Raw genomic sequence first — 20,293 nt, forward strand, 5'->3', positions numbered from 1 at the left:
TGGGATGATTTCATCAGATTTCTCTCTATTCTGGGAGCAGAAAATATCCAGCTGTGCTGTACAACTCAATATATGAGGCAGCCTGGGTTCCTGTACAGTGACTAAGCTGCACATTCTAAAGCATATGCCTAAAATAAAACACAGTGCTTCCACTGCAGGCTTGGGGCTCAGCGACTACTCGTTTATGACATGGGACAGTTGAGTGACTTGCCTAGACAGGCGGAAAATTGCCCACGTGTGCCCTCTCAGCTAGAATTTTGTATTGAGCTCAGGGTCATTTTTAAGTGGTTTCTGGGTCAATATAACTTAATAGCTAAAGTGCTGTAAATGTAGTTCCTGTTATATGCATAACATTTAAGGCATCAGTTCTGAGTGGAATTGGGCAATCCAAGTGCTAACGTAAGAATGGCCATACGTGGTTAGACCAATGGTCCATCTAGACCAGTATCCTGTCTTCCAACAATGGCCGATGCCAGATGCTTCAGAGGGAGTGACTAGAACAGGGCAATTGGCGAGTGATCCAGCCCGTCATCCAGTTCCAGCTTCTGGCAGTCAGAGGCTTAGGGATACCCAGATTGTAGGGTTGCGTCCCTAACCATTTTCGCTAATGGCATTAATGGACCTATCCTCCATGAACTTATCTAATCCTTTTTTGAAACCAGTTGTACTTGCGGCCTTCACAACGTCCCTGGGCAACGAGTTTCACAGGTTGACTGTGTGCTGTGTGAAGTACTCCCTTATGTTTGTTTTTAAATGTTCTGCCTGTTAATTTCATTAGGTGACCCCTGTGTCATGTGTTACATGAAGGGTCAATGACACTTCCTGACAGTGAGATCTACCACATCTTCCCCTTGTTTAAGGAGCACAAGTTCCTGGCAAAACTGGCTTCTCATACAATCAATTCCCTTGGCTGGTTGACTCCACAGAGGCAGTTCATTACTCAGAATTATTGATGCCTAAATAGTGGCTGTTATTATTTAAGGGATCTGTGTTCTTGGTACAGTGAGGGTTGGTTGGATATTTATGGTAGCCAGTGCCCTGGGTTTCCCTGATTAGTGTGTGAATTGTGTCCTTTTTACACTTTCACCCTGTCCCTTAGCATAAAGAGTTTCGGCTTTTACACTCTTGTGGTGTCATAATAATGCATTGCAATATTTGTGTCGTGAACTAGTTGGTTTTCTAGAGCTTTATCTGTCCTCTACCCTATGTGCAGTAGCAAGGAACTGGCCAGGCCATTGAGAATTTGCTGCAGACCCTGCTCCCGATATTTCTTAATCCACCATATTTACAGTTGTCCAGCATCAAATGAGCAGCTCCTATGTTGAATTTCTAATGCAGTTCTGTGTTCCACGCTAAGTCCCTGCACCAGCTCTATAAAGTGATGTGGCTGCTCTGTGTTCTAGTTTTAGCCCTTTCGACAAGAGCGTTTCTTCTGATGGAGGATTAAAGAGAACTTAAATAAAACATGCGTGTTGTTTTAGATTTGTTAGCCAAAGGAAATGCACAATCCAGCAGAGATTTATCAGTCAGAAATCACTTGGAAACATGTGTTCCCCAGTCTGTGAATTATTTAGTTGATGAATTAATACTTCATGTCTCACGATGGCAGTGGGCAACACTGCCCTGCCCCTCTTTCCTATAAATAACTGGAGTGGAGCGTAATGTTCTATTATCAGGTCAAATTGCTTTTCTCAATTCTCCATTCCCAGTACCAGGAATTGTAGATATGCTTTTGAATTGGCTCATCTTTTTTGGTGGTTGATGATTCATTAGTATCAACATTGAGAGTAAACTGTTGCACATCGGTAGTGTTTCACCCATGTAAGATCCCAGCTCTCTTAGGTCCCAGATACAGCTGGTACCAAGCACATAAGTAATTTTAAGCATGTGAGCCCCATTAACTGCTCATGTGCATACATAATTAGCTGAATGAGGGCCTTAGTGAATTAAAAATACCTGCTTCTTAAGTATCCCTTTTTATCAGTACATCTCAAAGTGCTTTGTAATCTTTCACCTGTATATCCTTGCAAAACCCTTGTGAGGAAGGGAAGTACTATTATTTCCATTTTCCAGATGGGAAGCTGAGGCACGGCAGGACTGTGACTTGCTCAAGGTCGCCAGGAAGTCTGTGGAAGAGAAGGGAATTGCACCTTGGTCTCCAATTTGTGGGCTAATGCCATAACCACTGAGCCAATCTTCCTCTCTAAGACCATAACCTTTGGATTTTTGAGGGTTTTAGGTTTAGTTTTTTTGCCACAGCTAGCAACAATCTTGTAATTATACTTAGTATTTATTTTTAAAATTTTAATTTTGAGAATTGAGATTTTTGTTTCGATAAAAATTAAAAACAATTGCATTGCAATACAAAACTTTCTTTTTGTTTGATGCAAAAGCCACCATTTCATAAAAATATCACCAAAAAGTGCAAAATGTGAGAGGGCCAGAATAGTTAGTTTTTGTGCTTAGTGAAATGTAACTTGTGAGTTTAACATGGTACCTATCCTGACAAGCCAGTATGACTTATCTGCTGGGTAACAGTTCCCTCACAGCTCTGTGTGTGTTGGTCACTGTTAAAATACTTACAATTCAAGTTGAAATCTGATTGTGAGAAAACAGTACACCACACTGTGTATTTTTTTATTGACACTGGGAGGCTAAGGGTTTTATGGTCATGGCAGTGACTGGTTTCAGAGTAGCAGCCGTGTTAGTCTGTATTCGCAAAAAGAAAAGGAGTACTTGTGGCACCTTAGAGACTAACAAATTTATTAGAGCATAAGCTTTCGTGAGCTACAGCTCACTTCATCGGATGCACTTCATCCGATGAAGTGAGCTGTAGCTCACGAAAGCTTATGCTCTAATAAATTTGTTAGTCTCTAAGGTGCCACAAGTACTCCTTTTCTTATGGCAGTGACTGAATTCCATATTTTGTTTCTGCAGTTCTTCTAAACTTTCTAACAACCAAGTGCCAAGGGCTAGCTTGTGTTTGTTCCTTCTGATATATCTTTTTTCCCCCATCCCCTTTCTATAGTCTTCTCTTGTCTGTTCCCACGTCTTTGGTGACACAGCCTTAGTAAACTTCATCCTTTCTTGGTGAACAAGAAAATCCCCTTTGTCACTTCCCAGCAGCTTTTACTGCCTAAAGTTTTGAATTTGTATTGTTTAATTTGCCCTCTGAATTGCAGGACCAGGCAGGGTCTGTTTTGTTTGCAAACTGAAATATTCTTGGCACATTTTCTGGCCTCTGTCATTTGTGTTGTGCTGGCTTTAATTTCTGAGGATTAATTCCAATGTTACTCTCTTTAGCCATTTAAAATGCTGAAATATTTTATTGTTCATGTAAATGTGGCCAATGTTTTTATCTGATTTCTACTACCTTCTAAACAAGCATGTCTATACCAAGCTTTGCATGTCCTTGATGGTCTCTTGAAATAAACTTAATAAAGTAATCTGGAGAGAATTGCTGGAGTCTGATAAGATGCAACATAGGTTTGTTTTAATTTCCCCTGATTTAGAGCTCAATTTTTTACCCTGCTCTCTAACTCAGGGGTCCCCAACGTGGTGCCCACAGGTGCAATGGCGCCCACCGGGGCAGTTGTGTGGCCCGCAGGACAGCACGCTGCCAAAATGCCGCCACTGAGCGTGGTCACCTGAGAACCACCCGCTGAGATGCCGCAGAGAAGCGTTGCCGCTTCTTGGCGGCATTTCGGCAGCGGGGTGCTTGCATCTGCCACGGTCTGTTGGGAATAGGAATGTGCTGTTCCCACAGAAAGGTTGGGGACCACTGGCCTAACTCAACTCCCTTCACCTCCAATGATGAGGGCTTCCATCTGGAGACCTTGAAAAATTATCCTTCCTCTCAGCTAAGGGTGTCTGTATTGAGCAAAAAGAAAAGGAGGACTTGTGGCACCTTAGAGACTAACAAATCATCCGATGAAGTGAGCTGTAGCTCACAAAAGCTTATGCTCAAATCAATTTGTTAGTCTCTAAGGTGCCAAAAGTCCTCCTTTTCTTTTTGCTTAATACAGACTAACACTGCTGCTACTCTGAAACTTGTATTTAGCAAATGAATGCCATGGAAAATATTTATTCATTGGATATAGGTAGCATGCCTGCTAAAAATTACAAACCATAATAAACTGTCTATATCAACGATACTAAAACTGCTTCCAGCCTAACTCTGGCTTTCGGAAAAGCCTGGATAAATAAATGTGTTTGCAGTGTGCTCTAGAAGTCTGCATCTAGTGCCTGTCAAATAAAGGGAAGTGCAAGTTCCAGGTTTGAGGGCCTTCTAATGCACAGTCCTCCATACCTACAGCTCTAGGCCAGTTCTCGATCCTTGGCTGATCTCAGCTGTCCGAGCGTGAGGAGAGAGACTACAATGGAACTGATTTAAACCTTAAAGAATTAAACCAATTTGAGATTATTGTAGGCTGTGGAGCACAGATGGACAAATCACGCTGAAAGGAATGGCTGCAGCCTTCTGTCAAATACACAGAAGTCTCACTACTTTTTTTAGTAAAGGTCTCTTGGCGTTTTGATCTGAGAAGCACATTTCTCAAGTAATGCAAACACATGATCTTACAGCAGGGTTTGACCATGGGAATAAGCGCAAACAGTTTATTTGAATTGTATCACTATATCAGTGTAGCTGGTTAAATATCGGCTACTTTTTGTGGAGGAATTTTTACTCCCTTGCTCAGAGTTTTATGTTTATGCCCTAAATACAGATCTAAATGCACAATCGCTTCTGTTCTTTTTCTCTGATTTGTAGGTCACCAATCACACAGGGTGTCTGGGTATGTAGCTAAGTTAGTTTCCAGTATACTGGAATAATATAACCATTTCAGGACAGCTGCTTGAGTTGTGGTATCAGTTTTTATTGAACTGCTAAGTAGCATGTTATCCCAATATTCTGGAATTGAAGCTTTTGATGCAGTTAATGTAAATTATGCATGCTGTGTAACGAATATTTTTTAAAATGTGACCAATTTGATAATTTTTGATCCCATGGCCCTTTTTAAAAAAAAACAAACAGGCATGTTCAGCGCTCATGTCCTTGCCAAATTTTCACTCTAATTGCCTTCTGCCTACCTTAATTTTCTCTTGCAGCTTCAATTAACTAATTGTTTACTTCCTGTCTTAAACAGTTCTGTAGTGTTGCTGTGTGCTGTTAAATAGCTGCAACATTGTACCCCAGAGATGACTGCATTTCAGTAATTCGTGAAGTGATCCCTATATAATATAATATTACAGTAGGGTCCGAAGGCTCCAAAGACACATTATCTTAGATGCTGTACAAATGCATAAATGGATATGATCGTTTTGCTGAGAAGCTTGCAATTCATGGTATGTATCTTAAATTGGTGCATTTGGCTAAAAGGTGTTATGAAAATGCAGGAGCACAGATTATGAAGTGCTTTGGTTTCTTTTGGTGTATACAATGTAAAATGACTGCTGGCAAGGAAATGCTAAACTGAAGTTAACGAGACGTCATTTTAACAGTTCCCTCTTGCAGTTGTTTGTGTTTAATATTGAATTTTACTGTTTTTTCTAGGTCTGACCCCATCTGCATAAATATAGAGGGGGTGGTGATCTTGTGAGCAAATGTGCACAGTGCAGTTTGAAATTGTGAATCCATCATAGTGATTTTGAAATTTAAAGTGTTACAGATTCTGTTTTTTAAAAATGTTTGGGCTCTACGTCTTGTGATTCATACTGAAAAATAAACTGCAGGGTAATATAAACCAATAGTTTCTTGACCCTGATGCAAATGAGTTTCTCTGAGACCATATTAAACCAGAAAAAGAGAGAATGTGTTTCCATATCACTAATGAACAGTTGGAGAATAGGCTGAAATAAGTAATTGACAAATCTACTGAGTCCATGTGTTGCTGTGTTTGGAATATGTATATGGCTAGAGAAGGACATTATGTGCTAACTATTAAGTTTGTTGTTATATACTTAATTTGTTCTTGGGCAACTGACTTGTCTTCATAACTTCTCTGTGGATTAATAAGAACAGCCTTAAATTTTCAGGCCTTCAATATTAATCCTGCCAAGTCCATAATAGTGGAGTCTACTATATTATGTATACCTAGAATAAACAGATAACTGTGATTTATGGGGCTGTAATTTTATGGAATGGTTCTGCTGATGACAGAAGCCAAGCATCATCAACAGAGATAAAAGCCCCAAGTGGTTTATGTAGTCACCTAACCGCCGAGCTAGAATTATTGTCCTAGCGCAGATCTCTCAGTTTTGGATTATAGAGAAGATGGTGGAAAAATGAATAACGGGAGACTTAGGTCTCTTAATCCTGCTCAGGTTTGTTTTAAGGACTAAATATACAGTACAGAGACTGCATGTTTGGTGCTACTTCCTTCTAGTGGAGATAGATCAGTATTGACAGCTGATTTTCTATCAACTTTCTTTGATACCATTGACCTTGTGGGGATGTGTCAGCAGTTGTTGACGGTCACTCTTGAGTGGCTTCATTCCTTCCCGTCTGAGATCCCAGAGGATACTATGGGACAATTGTTCATCTGCTCCAAGAGCATGCTCAAGCAAGGTTGAGCCAGATTCTGTCTTAAGAAAAGGAGTACTTGTGGCACTTTAGAAACTAACGCATTTATTTGAGCATAAGTTTTCATGAGCTACAGCTCATTTCATCGGATGCATTCAGTGGAAAATACAGTGGGGAGATTTATATACACAGAGAACATGAAACAATGGGTGTAACCATAAATGGCCTACCTTGATTATCACTACAAAAGGTTCACACACACACACACACACACACACACACACACACACACACACACACACCCTTCCTGCTGGTAATAGCTCACCTTACCTGATCACTCTTTACAGTGTGTATGGTAACACCCATTGTTTCATGTTTTCTGTGTTATAAATCTCTCCACTGCATTTTCCACTGAATGCATCCGATGAAGTGAGCTGTAGCTCATGAAAACTTATGCTCAAATAAATGTGTTAGTCTCTAAGGTGCCACAAGTACTCCTTTTCTTTTTGCAGATACAGACTAATATGGCTGCTACTCTAAAAAAAGAATCTGTCTTGCCACCCTTCCTGGTCAGTGAAGAAATACGAGAATTATGGTCTCTGTTATAATGGATGCCCAGCTCTATATTTTTAATTTTTTTTCCTCCCCCTGGTGGCAGTAGCTTAGCCCATCTGTGCCCAGTTTAACTGTCCAGTTTAACTGTCAGGAAGTTGAATGAGACAAACTAAACCCTAATGCTTGCTGGGTGGGGAAGCAACCAGAGGAAACGTCAAAAATTCTATCTGCACCCTGATGAATGGAGCATATCAGTACAGAGGCTTTTTTGGATTGCCAGCTGTTTCTACATACCCTGGAAATGGTGTTTGTCAAGTGTACTTCCTGTTGGCCCTTGGAAAGCCTTTTCTTTTGGATTTGGACCTTATGGTTATCCATGCCATTGTCACTTTGAGGTTCGATTACTGCAGTGGGATTGAAAAGAACTTGAAAACTGAAGCTAGTGTTGGTTACAGCCATCGGTGTGGCACCCTGACTTGATAATGCTTATTAAACTGTATGTGTTTAAAAGAATATTATAATATACCAAGTGCTTGGGAGAGGTGGAACTAATAAATATGAATATGTAAGCCAGATTTCCCTGGTTTCCCATGGTTTCTTTAGTTGTCAGGGAGTTTCCATATTAAGGCCTCATTAAGGATGAGTATTGTAAACTACTGAAATCAGGAAACTTATAAGCAATAGCAACTTGGCTAGCTTGCCTGTTTGAAATATTTTTGATTACTGTATCTTATGGCTGTAACGTATTCATTTTGTGCAATCTGCAATTGTTAGAGAATTCAAACCTTTGTACAAATCTAGTTTATGTATTTGTAATGAATCGTTCACTATTATACTTGAGTGTCAAAACTAAAATCTCATTTCCTGACTTGAGTACATTTCAGTTTTTCAGGCTTAATGACATTTTTGTCACTTTTGCAATGAATTTGTGGTAGTTTTTTTCATATATGGATGTCAGACCTAGATCTGTACCCTGTATAGAGAACTTGCCCACTGCTCACATCTCTGCTTTTTTCTTGTTCATTGATAAAATAACTTATCCCCCTCCCTGCTGTGATGTCCTGAGGGTTGCTGTCAGGGCAACACTGATTGGTTCAATCTCCATACTCTGATAGTGTTACACCAGGGCTGTCACTGGTGGTCCATGTTCAATTGCCAAGTTAAGGTTCCCTCTTGAAATCAGCAAAAGCATGACTAGTCATAGCAGTCACTGCCATCCTTCTTTACCTCACATTGAAGGATCATCCTGGCCTTGAGAAACCTGTAAAATAGTATCAGGATGTCCATTAAGGGTGGCAGAATTGCCCGTCACTGATTCCTAGCTTTTAGGGTGTGACAGATGACAGAGAGGTTGCCCGAGTCTTGAGGTAATGTTTCTAATTTAACATTTTAAAAAAAGTCAAACATTTCATGGCTGTTGTCTGGTCCTACATTCACAGGGTTCCTGTATTCAGCACCCTTGTATAATAGTAACCCACCCAGATAGCCACTGCAACTCACTTTGCAGCAACCTGCTGAATGACTTGCTGTACAGTGAGTATCTGCCTCCCACTGTGCTGGGTCAAACATATCAGTCTTGCTGCATTCTTTGCTCCGTTGAGTACACTTCACCCGCAAGCAAAAAAGGCATCTATGTTCCTAAAACTTGCTTCAGTGGCCTTGTTTCTCTTTCCTGTCAACCCCGAAATAATGCTGACTTGATAATCACTGCCAGCAAATCCATACAATTGAAAATAACCAATTGTCCAATCATGCATATTCTACAGATGCACCATTGCTGTCTGAAATATAACCTCAAAATGAAATTAGTAAGGATCAGGACACGAGTGCTTGCGTGCAATAGAGACGCTTCATTTTAAAAATACATCACTCTGTTAGTTACAGGAGTTCAAACATAATGAAATTCTAACCCTTATCACTTACTTATTTTGCAACTATGTCCATTTAAAATGACAAACCAAACCTTTTAAACCAACCTTTTGCCTGTGGCTTTCAAGAATAAAATATGCTGTCAGGGCTGGAATCTTGTCTGTTTCAGCTAGTGACAAATTTATACATGGAACTTTATGAACCTCTGATAATAAGGATTTATAATGGAAATCTCAACAGATCCTTAATTATACCAGCGCTGGAGGATGTCCCTGTAATTCACTAACACTGTACATATGGCAGAGACAGTATGGGCGATTTATTTCTGCATGTTTGTTGTTAAACTTTAGAGTCTAATAATAGTCAGGATAAAAGTAACTGTGCTGCCATTTTTTAACCTCTGTGAAATTAGCCAATGTATATGGGCTGATAAGCCAGTGGGCCTGGTCCTAACTTCACTGTGACCCGTCAAGCTTCTGGGGGTGGTGATGCGATTATTGGCCTGGAAAGGGTAGGGGGAAACCTAAAGAAGGGTTAGAAGTGGAGGAAGTTAATCACAGGATTTTTTCCACTGAGATCCCGAAAGCCCTTCAGGTCCTGGAGGGTGCATGAGGTGGTATCATGCTATCCACAAAGGGGCAAATAAGCTAAGGAAGCACTAGGCGCTAAAGAGACTTGAGGAAGAAGCCTGTAGTATGGGTACCTTAGGGAGGTAGCTGTTACACAGCCAGTGCTCTCCTTTGGGATCTTGCAGACCTACTTCAGCAAAACCTTCACAATTCACCTTTAAACCTACCTAGTCACTGGTGGTAGGGAGGGAAAAGCTTCCACAAGAGCTGTTCTGCTTACATGACTCTTCTTTGCTGTTCCCTAGTACGTGATACCAAAATGAGGATTTTTTTAAGGAGTGTACTTGCTGTTGAAAGTGGTGGTGATGGGGTCTGCCATTGAGCTTTAAAAAATGGGGGTATTTTTCTGAGCAACCAGATGCTCCTCTCCAAACCATAAGTGCCACACCCACAGCATTCTGTCCAACGACATCTCTATCCTGTTTAGTTTCAGGAACTGATGCACGGTCCAGAGGAATAAGGAATGTGCATGGGACTGACTTGCAGTTTAGCTTTGGACAAATGGCTTAGTCTGCTTTTAAAATTGGGGCAATTTCCTGTAGGGGTGGTGATAGAACTAAACACTTGTATAGTGTAAACTGCTGTGTAAATGTGATTCGTACATCTGGGGCACTGCAATGACATCTGGGACAGGAGGAACTTTTAGAGTACTTCTGGACTGCATAAAGGATTTAAATGAAATCCATCTGACGTGGAGAGGCAGAGGTTTTAAATCCTGATTTAAGTAAAAGGACTGACTGGATCTCATCCTAGTGCCTCGTGGATGATGCGTTCAAGCCAGACTGCCCATGGATTGGGATGCTGTGCAATCCCTGTTCAAGATGCCTAGGATTGGAATGATAGGGATACTGCACGATTGCAGTATCTTGGTAGAGCTGGGTGGGAACAGAGCTGCCTGTGTAATGTCTGACTCCATCCTTCCCTGTTTGCAGCATGCTTTGCCTGGCTTTACAAATGCTGAAATTAACTACACATTTTAAAGCTAAAATCCCCAACTGTTCTGTCTTGTTAGTGCCTTGAGCTATCCCTGAAGAAGCAATCTTTCCATGACCCAGAATTAACTTAGGGACCGCTTGCAAAGCACACCTGGATCAGTGTCCTGAACAGTCTCTGTCAGTATTGACTTTCTAGTAGTCGTGTCCCTGGAAAAGGCTGGGGTGGGGTTGGAGATGGAGGAGAGCGCCTTCTGGAAATTTTAGCTGACATGGCAGCTCCGTTCCTTCTCTCGATTAGGAGTGCGTGAAGCCTTTCCAGTTAGCATACACAAAATATCCCTTTCCAGCAGGCTGCCCTCTTTTGGCTAAAGGAAATATACATTTACTCTAAACAGTGATTTTTGTAAGGCCTATATCCTGCAGGGAAGAAGATTTTATGTTTTGTGATTATAAGAGGTGGAGTTGTAGAACAGCAGAGCTGATTATTGCTGAAGGCAGCTATGTATTTTGACTGTCCATTTTCGTGGGAGTGCTTTGAAAACCATTTTAGATAACACAGCTTTGGCTCCAATAGATCTCAGACACTGTAACAGCTGTGGCTTTCCAGATCACAGGCGTGTGTTGTTTCTGTAGGGATAACCTTGAGGTACCCTTGGGAATCTCTGGTGCCGCAAGTGGGGGATGAACATAAAATTCCCCAGTTTGTGTAGATGACAAATCTGAGGGCTCTTTAATCATAGGTCACATTTTACTTAGGCTCCACCAGAAAAAACTATAATAGCTGCTGATGAGCCTTGGTGGCAGAGGTCAGTGTCAAATTAGCATGTCCCTGGGTGCTTTGGTGCTCTTTGAATGAAGTTTCCTTTCCCTGCCTCCTGCATGCAAATGAATCAGTGCTGACAGCCTGACTTGTGAGAGATTGTCTTCTGGTTGGATGATAAAAGAGCCAGTGACTTGTTAATGCACCTCTCTGTTTGCCTCGCTCCATGGACTCTGAATAAATGGACTGGCTGGCTCTGTATGGAGATGTTAGCTCTGTAGGGGGGTATCAGACCTAGTGTTAAAAATGGGCTCTGCAGCTTCATGTCTCTCAAGGTGGGAGAGGGCAAAGTACTTTGGATCTAGCTGTGCTGGGCTGTGGAATAGTGCTACCAAGAGATACCCTCTCATATGTAGCCTTCAAGGAAGAGAGGAGAATCCCTGAAGACCTGCGTTGTCCCTGACTTGGCACTAGTGTTTGCATGAAAGACTAGTGATCTGTGCCCACTTGGAGAGGGCTTCTCTTTCCCTGAGGCCATCTCAGTGTTGGCTGCCTGAGGACACCAGGAATGAATGGTCACATCTACGATTGTATCATAGCCAGACAATATTTTGTGCTCAGTTCATGTTGCTGTTCACGCTGAAAGATGCCTTTACGCCCCCCGCCCCCTGACGCTGTGAGGTCAGGGCTGCTCTTGAGGAAGTGCACTGTCAGAATCCAGCACCCATTGTGTACCGTGGGGGGGGGCGGGGGGAAGTAGTATCTTGAGCATCAAGCATGTCCTCCACTAGCTATTTAGCTTAGATTTTTACTATGTTGCTATGAGCAAGTATTTTTCCTGTTTTTTTTCTTTCTTTTAACCTTTTTAAAAATAACATTCTGTTCTGAAGCCAGTTGTCAGCTGATGGAATACTGTTATGATGGCTCCTGTAGATGTAAAATTACTCATGGAGGGAGCAGTGCCTAACACTACTTAGAATGTGGTGGGTTAAACCAAAAATAGCCAGGGGTCGGAGAGTTCAAGCTAGAACCAAATCAGAGTAGAAGCATTATGTTTAAACGTTGTATTTAATAATTCACTAGCGGGAACAAACAGCCTAAGAACTCTCTTGCATTGCCTCATACTTGTTCCAAAATATCTCCATTTTATTCCTTGTCCTGGTGCTTTGGCATACAGTTGAGAATTGGTGTGCTCTGTCCATGCTGCAGAGGACAGGAAATGTACTAGATGACCTCTTGAGGTCCTTTTCAGCTCTCCATTTCTGTGATTCTAGGAAATGGGTGCTCTTATATTGATTCATTTTGTTTTGAGATGGTTTCGTCTGGTGTTGCTCAATCTTTTTAACTTGGCAGCCCCTTATTTGAAATCAAAAAATGTTGCAACCCCCTTAAAACTGCTGTGAAAAAGCAAAAAATATACTGGTGATTAAGGGCGTCTTCCATCAATCTCTTGAAACACAGTGAGAGAGCATGTGGTGAGTGGGGAAGAGAGATGGTTTCTTTAGATTGTAATAAAATGTTCAATGCTCGATGACCCATCGAGAGAGCCAGTGTTTCACAATTGTTCGGTCTCAACTCCTGTAAGGTTACAAAAGGTAAAGTATCACCATGGGGCTGTACATAAAGACCTACTGTTAATGAAAATTACAAATGGCAGACAGCTTCCATTGAGTGAAAGTTAACAAGTGTTGTAGATGTTTTTAAAGGATTAACAATTGTTAGTTGCTTTCTTCTATTGCAGAACTGTCTGTAACTGTAAGGACAAAAAAGGGGTTAATTTTTATGTCCACTCCAAACATGTTCAGTTTCCACTGTGGCTGATGCTAGATGGTGCCATCTAACTGCCTGACTACCAGCTAAACTGAGCTCGGAGTTGCTTTAGGCTGTGAACCCAGCTGCAGAAGAACGCTGACCTCCAGTGAGGGGCAGGAGGCCAAGGTCATCACAGTAATAACTACGTTACGCTCCAGTGTTTTTATATTACTGTCCCCTGTGGACATTCAGCGTTTAACTGTGCAAGTCTGGAGAATTCATCTAGCCTACCTAATTACTCGGATGAACATGTGGGCTTTCCAGGCAGTCTAGCAAATACCAAGAACATTTATAGTAGTGCAGAGGTCAAAGACTTTGACCTTGGTCTTTACCTCCCTGGATTATGGCTTGGGAAAACCCTGTATGCACCACTGGAAAACTTGTTCTGCTGAGTTGGCAGCCCCATTCCTTCCTCCTCGCGCCCCCCCACCCCCCCGCAGTCTGTCTGGATTTTTCTATTGGGCTCCCTCACTGTAGCATCTGAGCATCATCACAGGCTCACACTGGAGAGAAGTGAGTTTCTAAGGAAGCTCTGCTGGCAGGGGGTGGGGGCAGGGGGAGTGAAGGGACTGAGGAGAGTCCTTTGTCATTGACAGGATGCTCCTTCTATAGGGCCAGAGTGCTGCCCTGTTGGCATCAGCGGCCCTCTGTGGGAAGCATAGAGGGGAGAAAAAACAGGTGGTCTTCCTGAGAGGAAAGCCTCCCTGCCCTTTCATCCTTGTCCATCCTTGGGGGAGGACCTGCTGTGGCAGATCAGGCTTGCAAGTGGTCCAGGGTGGGAGTAGGGATTCAGCTTGTACCAAGGGAGCCCAAAATCACCCTCCTAGAAACAAGTGCTGGGAGTTAAAGGAGGTTTGCTGTACTAAGCAGCTGATGGGAAGGGCGTTCCCCGAGGTGCAGGTGGATGGCTTTCAGCTGGGTGTCAGTTCTCCTAAGCACAGAGGGGTATAAATGTGGGGTTTGAATTGGCTTCAGACATGCCGTTGTGATCTTTGTTTTCCCAGCAGTGTCGGCAGCAGTCACTTCCCATCGTCAGAGCTCGATCATTCCACAGTGTGAGAGATTGGCAACGTGCTTTGCCTCTCGCTGGGAAGTGGTTTGAGGGAGCTGGGGTTGCTTGAACAAACATGTTTTCCTTCTTTTTCTGCCTCCAAAGTTTTCCTTCGTGTTTGGTGGTTGTAATAGAAACTTGGTTTGGGTCAAGTGAGTGTTTTGCTCCAAAAGGTCATCTGAGAAGGAAGAATTTCTCAAACTTTCAGACTTTAACTGAACGGAATGTCTTTGAGATAAAGGTAGTGGCACCTGCTTAAAATCTTGTAACAAGCTTAGATCACCCCAAATGTGCAGGGCTTAAGGCCCGTAAGCTTCTGGAACTCTAGAACGATAGGTTATTTTTTTAAACCCTATCAAAGCCCATGTATTCCATGGCAAACTGGACCCAAATTCTGCAGCAAAGTCTCCGGATTCTATGGCAGCAACCTAGAAACCTTGCAGCAGTTCTTTTTTTCAAATAAAAAATGGAAGTTTGAATGATTAAATATAAAAGGTGAATAAGACAATCAATACAATAGCCCCAGTGTTTGTTTGAATAGTAAACTTATCTTACAACGTCCCCACGTTTACCTTCAGTATTCAGTGGATTTTAGTAGCAACAATCCATAAGTGCACCATGGAAGGCTGTAGTTTTGTCAGTTGGGGACTTGGTGCTGGGAAGGCATAGGAGGCAGTTCAAGATTGGTGACTTTAAGGGATGTTCCTGCTGAAATTATCAGCAGTGAAAATGTTAACTTTTACACTAAAATCTCCTTTCTCCCCCTCCTTCGCCCCTTCCCCGGTCAATATCTCACTGAGAGGTGTGGAGCAATTAACATCTGTTTGTTCCAGGTTGTCTGCAGACTCAGGCAGACATCACCATTATCAGTTCCACTTTTATATTTTCATCACAACCTTGAGGGCTGGAAATGGTATTTTTAAGTGAAAGTTGAGATTCAGGAGCACTGTGGGGAAGAGGGGAGGTTGCTTTTCCCCCTTCTCCATCCCCAGCTGACCAAAAAAGTTAGAAGCTGCAAACTGTAATAAGAAGCATCCGTTTAGGACTGCCTTTGATGCTCTCAGTGGGAGGCAGGTTGGCTTTTAAATTCAGGGTTTTTTCCTCTTAATAGGCGCCAGTTTAGCTGATCCCACATTTCTATTGTGTCAATACTGCAGAGCTGCGCATTTAAAACGGAGGCTGTCGATTAGCTGAAGAAATGAGATCTTTTCTCTGTCCCTTAAAGCTGTTTCTCCAGGGCTTCCTATTGAACTAGAATGTGTCTGAGCCTTAATAGAGAGATCAAATGATATGATGAGCAGTCCTGTAACTTTTATCTGAAGAGAAGACTCCAGAGATCACAATGCTGCAAGATAAATTGCACCGTCTGCTACATGCTTGTTTTTGTGCTGAGCTTTTTAAAGGGCTGCTTTTGTTTGCCCATTAAAATCAGTATGGACATTCATGGCCCGCCATCCCCTCTCCCTGTTAATCAGTTCCTTTTAGAGGGGGAAATTCGGTCACTTGGAACAAATAGTCTGTATTTTTGACTAAAGCTGTAAATGAGCTTGTGTTCTATGACTCAAAACCTTCATATACCAGACTGCCACGTTCAGAATGGCTAGTTCCTCCACCTGTCTGTCATTGTCAGTCTTCTGTAGAGCAAAGATGGGCTGTGTTAATCTTGGCATACATAGCTGGTGTTACACTGACTTGACTTGTCTCCTTAGTATCGGACCCGCTAAGATCTGCGATCCCTTGACAACTTGGGTCAGAGAAGTTCTCACCAGCTGGATATTAGGCAGTCCTGTTTAAGGTACCATGGGAAGAAAGGCAATAAATGTTCCTTCTCTGGGTGTCGCAGGAGGAGATCTATAGGTAGAGCATCTGAATTTTCCCATTAAGTGTGTCTTTGTCAGTCGAAGGGTGTTTTAAAGCCCAGCATTGGACCTCAAGGCCTTCATAGAGAGAGGCACGTCTGTATGGGCCATTGGGAGTGACAGGCAGAGAAAATACTTCAATTCCTTCCTCCCTGGTTTTTACCAGCTGATATTTCAGACTAGTTGTCAAAGCCCCCAGTGAAATAGTTCTATCTTAGACACATTAGAAATACCCATGACCGTGGCTTCTAGGTGCAGTGAATCCTCCTCACACCTTAGTAAAATCCTTGTCTTCTACAGATGATTGCATGTCGCTTCTTTCCTGAGACAGATGTAAGATGACAAGTGAATTGTCCCATCCACTGTTTATACATGGGAAGGATTGTATTGGAGATCTAACTTGGCAGAAGTCCTTCATTACTAGGATTTTCAGAGAAGCCTAAGGGAATTAAGCTCCCAGCTCCCACTGAATTTCATCAGAAGTTGGACATTGAACTCCTTGAGAGCATTTTAGGGCTGATATCTTCAAAAAAGCCTATTGGTCTGGGGGGGAGTGCCATCAGGGTAGCAAGCTAAACAACTTTCCCAAATGATAATTTCAGGCAGGTTGCTTTTGTAAAGCCAATGAGCAGGTCCAAAGCAAGTCAGAATCTTCCCTGCCCCTACCAATAAACTTTTTTGCCCAAATCTTTCCTTAAGAGCCAAATAAGTTCTGTGAATTTTTTTCATACTCTTGTTGCATGTCCCTGATCATCTGCATCCCATCCAGCAGCCAGTGCACCAAAATCTTGCAAGAGGGCATTCTCTAGACGTGACCAGAAATCTCTCATGGGGAGGGCGGGGTTTACTTTTGAGACTTCCTGCATGGCCGTTGTAGGGTTAAACACCCAGATTTCAAACTGAATCTGAGCCTCCTAAGGGTCTCCCACCGCTGTTCACGAGACAATATCAGTTTGTAATTAAGAGCTGAAAATCACATTTTAATTACACTATCGATGCACAACTTTTTGAGTTTCTCAACCTGGACAGTGAAATTAGCCTGGTCAATTTCACAGGGATTATTTGTTTGTCTTGCATTTAAGAAAATGTACAGTAAAACTTCTGTTTGGTCTTTTAGATTCTGTAAAAAAAATCTAACTTACAAAACTTGAATTTTGGGGCACATTTGATGATGAAATCCAGATCCAAGAAAGAAGATGGTGAGGGAAGACAGATCCCTGGCAATAAAAATTTCCTTTGGTTTTCCTTTGACTATGATTGAAAGTCAGATGGGGTTTGCTGGAGCTGTGGGCTCTGAGCTACTTTTGGGTATAAGGTTGTTTTTTCTTCCCTCTTCCAGGCTGTTAAATCATTTATCCCAGAATGCTGCTGCTTTTGCAAACTGCATCTATTTCAGAGCTTACATTGGCTGTTCAGCCCTGCTGTCAGTAGAAGTGCCTTGTTAGAGTGAGGCAGGGGAAGATGGTCAAGAAACAGAGGCCAAGTGAAGCGGACCTGATGCATGCCACAAAAGTGTTAATGTGAACTGCATTTCTCAGGCTTTCTTCGTCTTTGGTGAAGGAGAGGTTGCATGTTTGTCAAGGATGAACTAGGTTTTTGAGGCCTTCTCTCCCCCTTATCCCCCTCTAATAAAACTTGGTGCTCCACAGAGGAATCTTGTGAGTTAGGTGGCTTTTCACGGGACAGTAATGGCAGTTGGGGAGGATGGGGATCTGGGGAGTCCAAGGCCCACCCCCTCAGTCCTTTGATCCATACATTCTTAAGAAAATCTCCTTTCCAGGCTAAATTCCAAGGAAAGACCCTTATGGTTTGGTGGGGTTCTTAACTTCCCTTCCTTCCCTGTCACCTGCGAACCTTTAGCAGCTGCATGGGGACAAGCTCCCAAGGCTGCCTCTATCACTTTCTGCTAAGGCTTTGAAAATATTGTGGCAATATACTGTTTTTATATTTTCAGATTGAGAAAATCATGAGCTCCATCGGTGAAGGCATTGACTTTTCTCAGGAACAGCAGAGGATCTCAGGTACTGTGCTCAACTACTGTGTTGTATTCAAAGCCTGATATAATGGCAAATCCCTTCTTGTGAGCAGCTTTCTCAACCTGCCTTTGCATTCAGAAGGGAAAATGAATAAGGGGACCAGGATCATAAGTCGTATGTCATAGCTTCTGTGTGTGGTGCTACCACAGCTGTCAGTGTCCTGATTTTGGTGGCCTATCTACCTTTCATGTAGGACCCCACCTACATCATATAATGTGAGTAATCTCCTTCTCCACAGGCATTGGATTGTGAGAGGGAGGGTTGCAGAGGTGGTAACCGCATCTCTAGCAGGAAGGTGAGCTTTGGCTTACTCTGTAATGACTCTTACTGCTTAATTTAAGACCAAGGTTGACAGATGTCTTAGAAAGTCAGGTGGAAGTTGGCTGCTTTAGATTTGTTGCCTTCTGAGAAATGAGGCTGTTAGTTATTTATGTGGATCCCTGGATGATGTCAGCTCTTGCAGTTCTGTTGAGTCTCTCAATATTTGGCAGTGTGTTTTTTTTTCAAGGCTTGGCTCCTGCAGACAGGTGATTCCGTCAGAATCTGAGCTGTGAATTTACAAGAATGGTTTCTAGTCTTTGTGGTGTCAGAGAGGTTCAAAATCTAATTGCAGATAAAAATAACCCCAAACTGATTTTAAAAAAATACCTCATTTGTAAGCTCAGGACTTGTGAACTCTTGGTTGGCAATAGTGTCTAGGGCACGACACCTGCTTGGGCACTCTAGTGCCTCAGTGAACTTGCATCCCTCGGTAAAAAGTACAAAAGTACAAAAATCCAGTACAAAGAAGACCTACTCTGGGAATTGCATCATATCTTCAGAGGTACCTGCTGATGCATAGGGTGGAGAGGTGAACCTCTGAAGCACAATTTGCACAATTCTATCCACTAGGTAGGTAAGATACTTTGGTGGAATAGTACTGTAACAGTAGGGGTGCAGATAGATTGTCTGTCTGGCTTGGTGAATGGAGTCAAGACCTTGAGATAACGCAACAGCTCAAAGAGCACTCGGTATAGTGTATCCCCTTCTGTCTGTCCAAGAAGCAGTAGAGGATTGGTGGACAAAGCTGCACAACCATTGTGTGGCTCTTAGTATGTGAAAGAGACCTTAATCTCCTTGCCCAGCCACAGCCTAAGATGCTTGTAAGTGGAGGCTGGGGACTGAGGAAAGACCAGCCTTCCCCAAATCTATTTAATCTGGGGTTGGAAGTTGTCTTCGAAGAACCCCGACGAGAGACCGAAACCTTTTATGATTTCCAGTTCTTCCACTTGTTGCTGGTCTCAGTATAGCCCCAGAGGAAATCAAACCAGTTAGGTTTACAGCTCTGTCCAAAATGTTTGTCTCAAGCTTTTTGTTCTCCTGTGATGGTTGGTGTGACCAGGAGGCGTTTTCCTTCATGTGCTCCCAGCCTACCTGCTTCTCCTGAGGTGCTAATTTGCCAGACTTTCCTCCTTGTTTTATATAGATGTAACATGGTCCCTTCTAGACAGAAGAAAAATCCATCTCTTAAATAAGATTAAGATGAAGAAAAACATGAGTGTCTGGGTTCCCAAGACAGCTAAATGAGATGAGCCCTACAGCAGAGTTCTTTAAAGCAAAAGTTGGGTTTCATTTCCTGGGAATTACTCGGTCTGTTCTCTCCCCTCTCCTCCTAAACCCAAGAATGGAAAGCCAGAGTGAATATTTCAATGCCCATTCGGAGCTGAGTAAGAAAACACATTCTTTGTTTGGTAGAGGTTCAATTTAGGCTTTGGTCTCAAACGTTTTCTCTCTCAATCTTGTAATCTCACTTAACAAAAATACCCAGATTTAATACAGAGATGAAGGTATCATGGGTTGCCTCTAAATTCATATCTCCAGCTCTGTCAGCCAGTTGTCTTGTATGTAAACTGTGGCAGCCAGCTATGTAAAGAAGCCTCATTTTCCAATCCTGTGTGGCTTGTTTCAGCACCTGGACTCCCTAGAACGAATTTCCTTATTGTCTTCATGTTGGAGTCTCTTGTAGGCTCCCACAAATATTCCACAGATTAAGTCTATAACATTTCTAAAAGCCTTGGAGCAGAAGCCCTTGAACAAAGCTTATATAGGAGACTGCCTTCAAAGGATGGACGATCCTTTCCAGGCTCTCCAGATACCAGTCCTGCTCTCTCTCCCCTGAGAAGACAATGAAAAGGCATTGATGTTCGAACATAAAAGATCTTCTCTGCCTCAGGGATGCACTAAAATTCACAGTCACGAAGCCTGTGATGGGAAATGATTTTATG

At 42.4% G+C, this 20,293-nt stretch overlaps 1 protein-coding gene across 12 annotated transcripts in view; it reads left to right on the plus strand.

Annotated features, from left to right (window-relative positions):
* ANKS1A (ankyrin repeat and sterile alpha motif domain containing 1A) overlaps positions 1 to 20,293 on the plus strand; it is a 158,673-nt gene that overhangs the window by 84,670 nt on the left and 53,710 nt on the right. For 7 of the 12 annotated variants that reach the window (XM_038379560.2, XM_038379561.2, XM_038379562.2 and 4 more), the window contains one exon: positions 17,948 to 18,014. The exons of 4 other annotated variants lie outside the window; for them this stretch is intronic. In XM_038379560.2, coding sequence (XP_038235488.1) covers positions 17,948 to 18,014 — 67 coding nt within the window. Of the gene's footprint in view, positions 1 to 17,947; positions 18,015 to 18,301; positions 18,325 to 20,293 lie in introns of those variants that run through there. One more of the 12 variants, XM_043500238.1, reaches the window with a different exon arrangement.

Source organism: Dermochelys coriacea, chromosome 21, assembly GCF_009764565.3.
Source record: "Dermochelys coriacea isolate rDerCor1 chromosome 21, rDerCor1.pri.v4, whole genome shotgun sequence".
Lineage (NCBI taxonomy): Eukaryota > Metazoa > Chordata > Testudines > Dermochelyidae > Dermochelys > Dermochelys coriacea.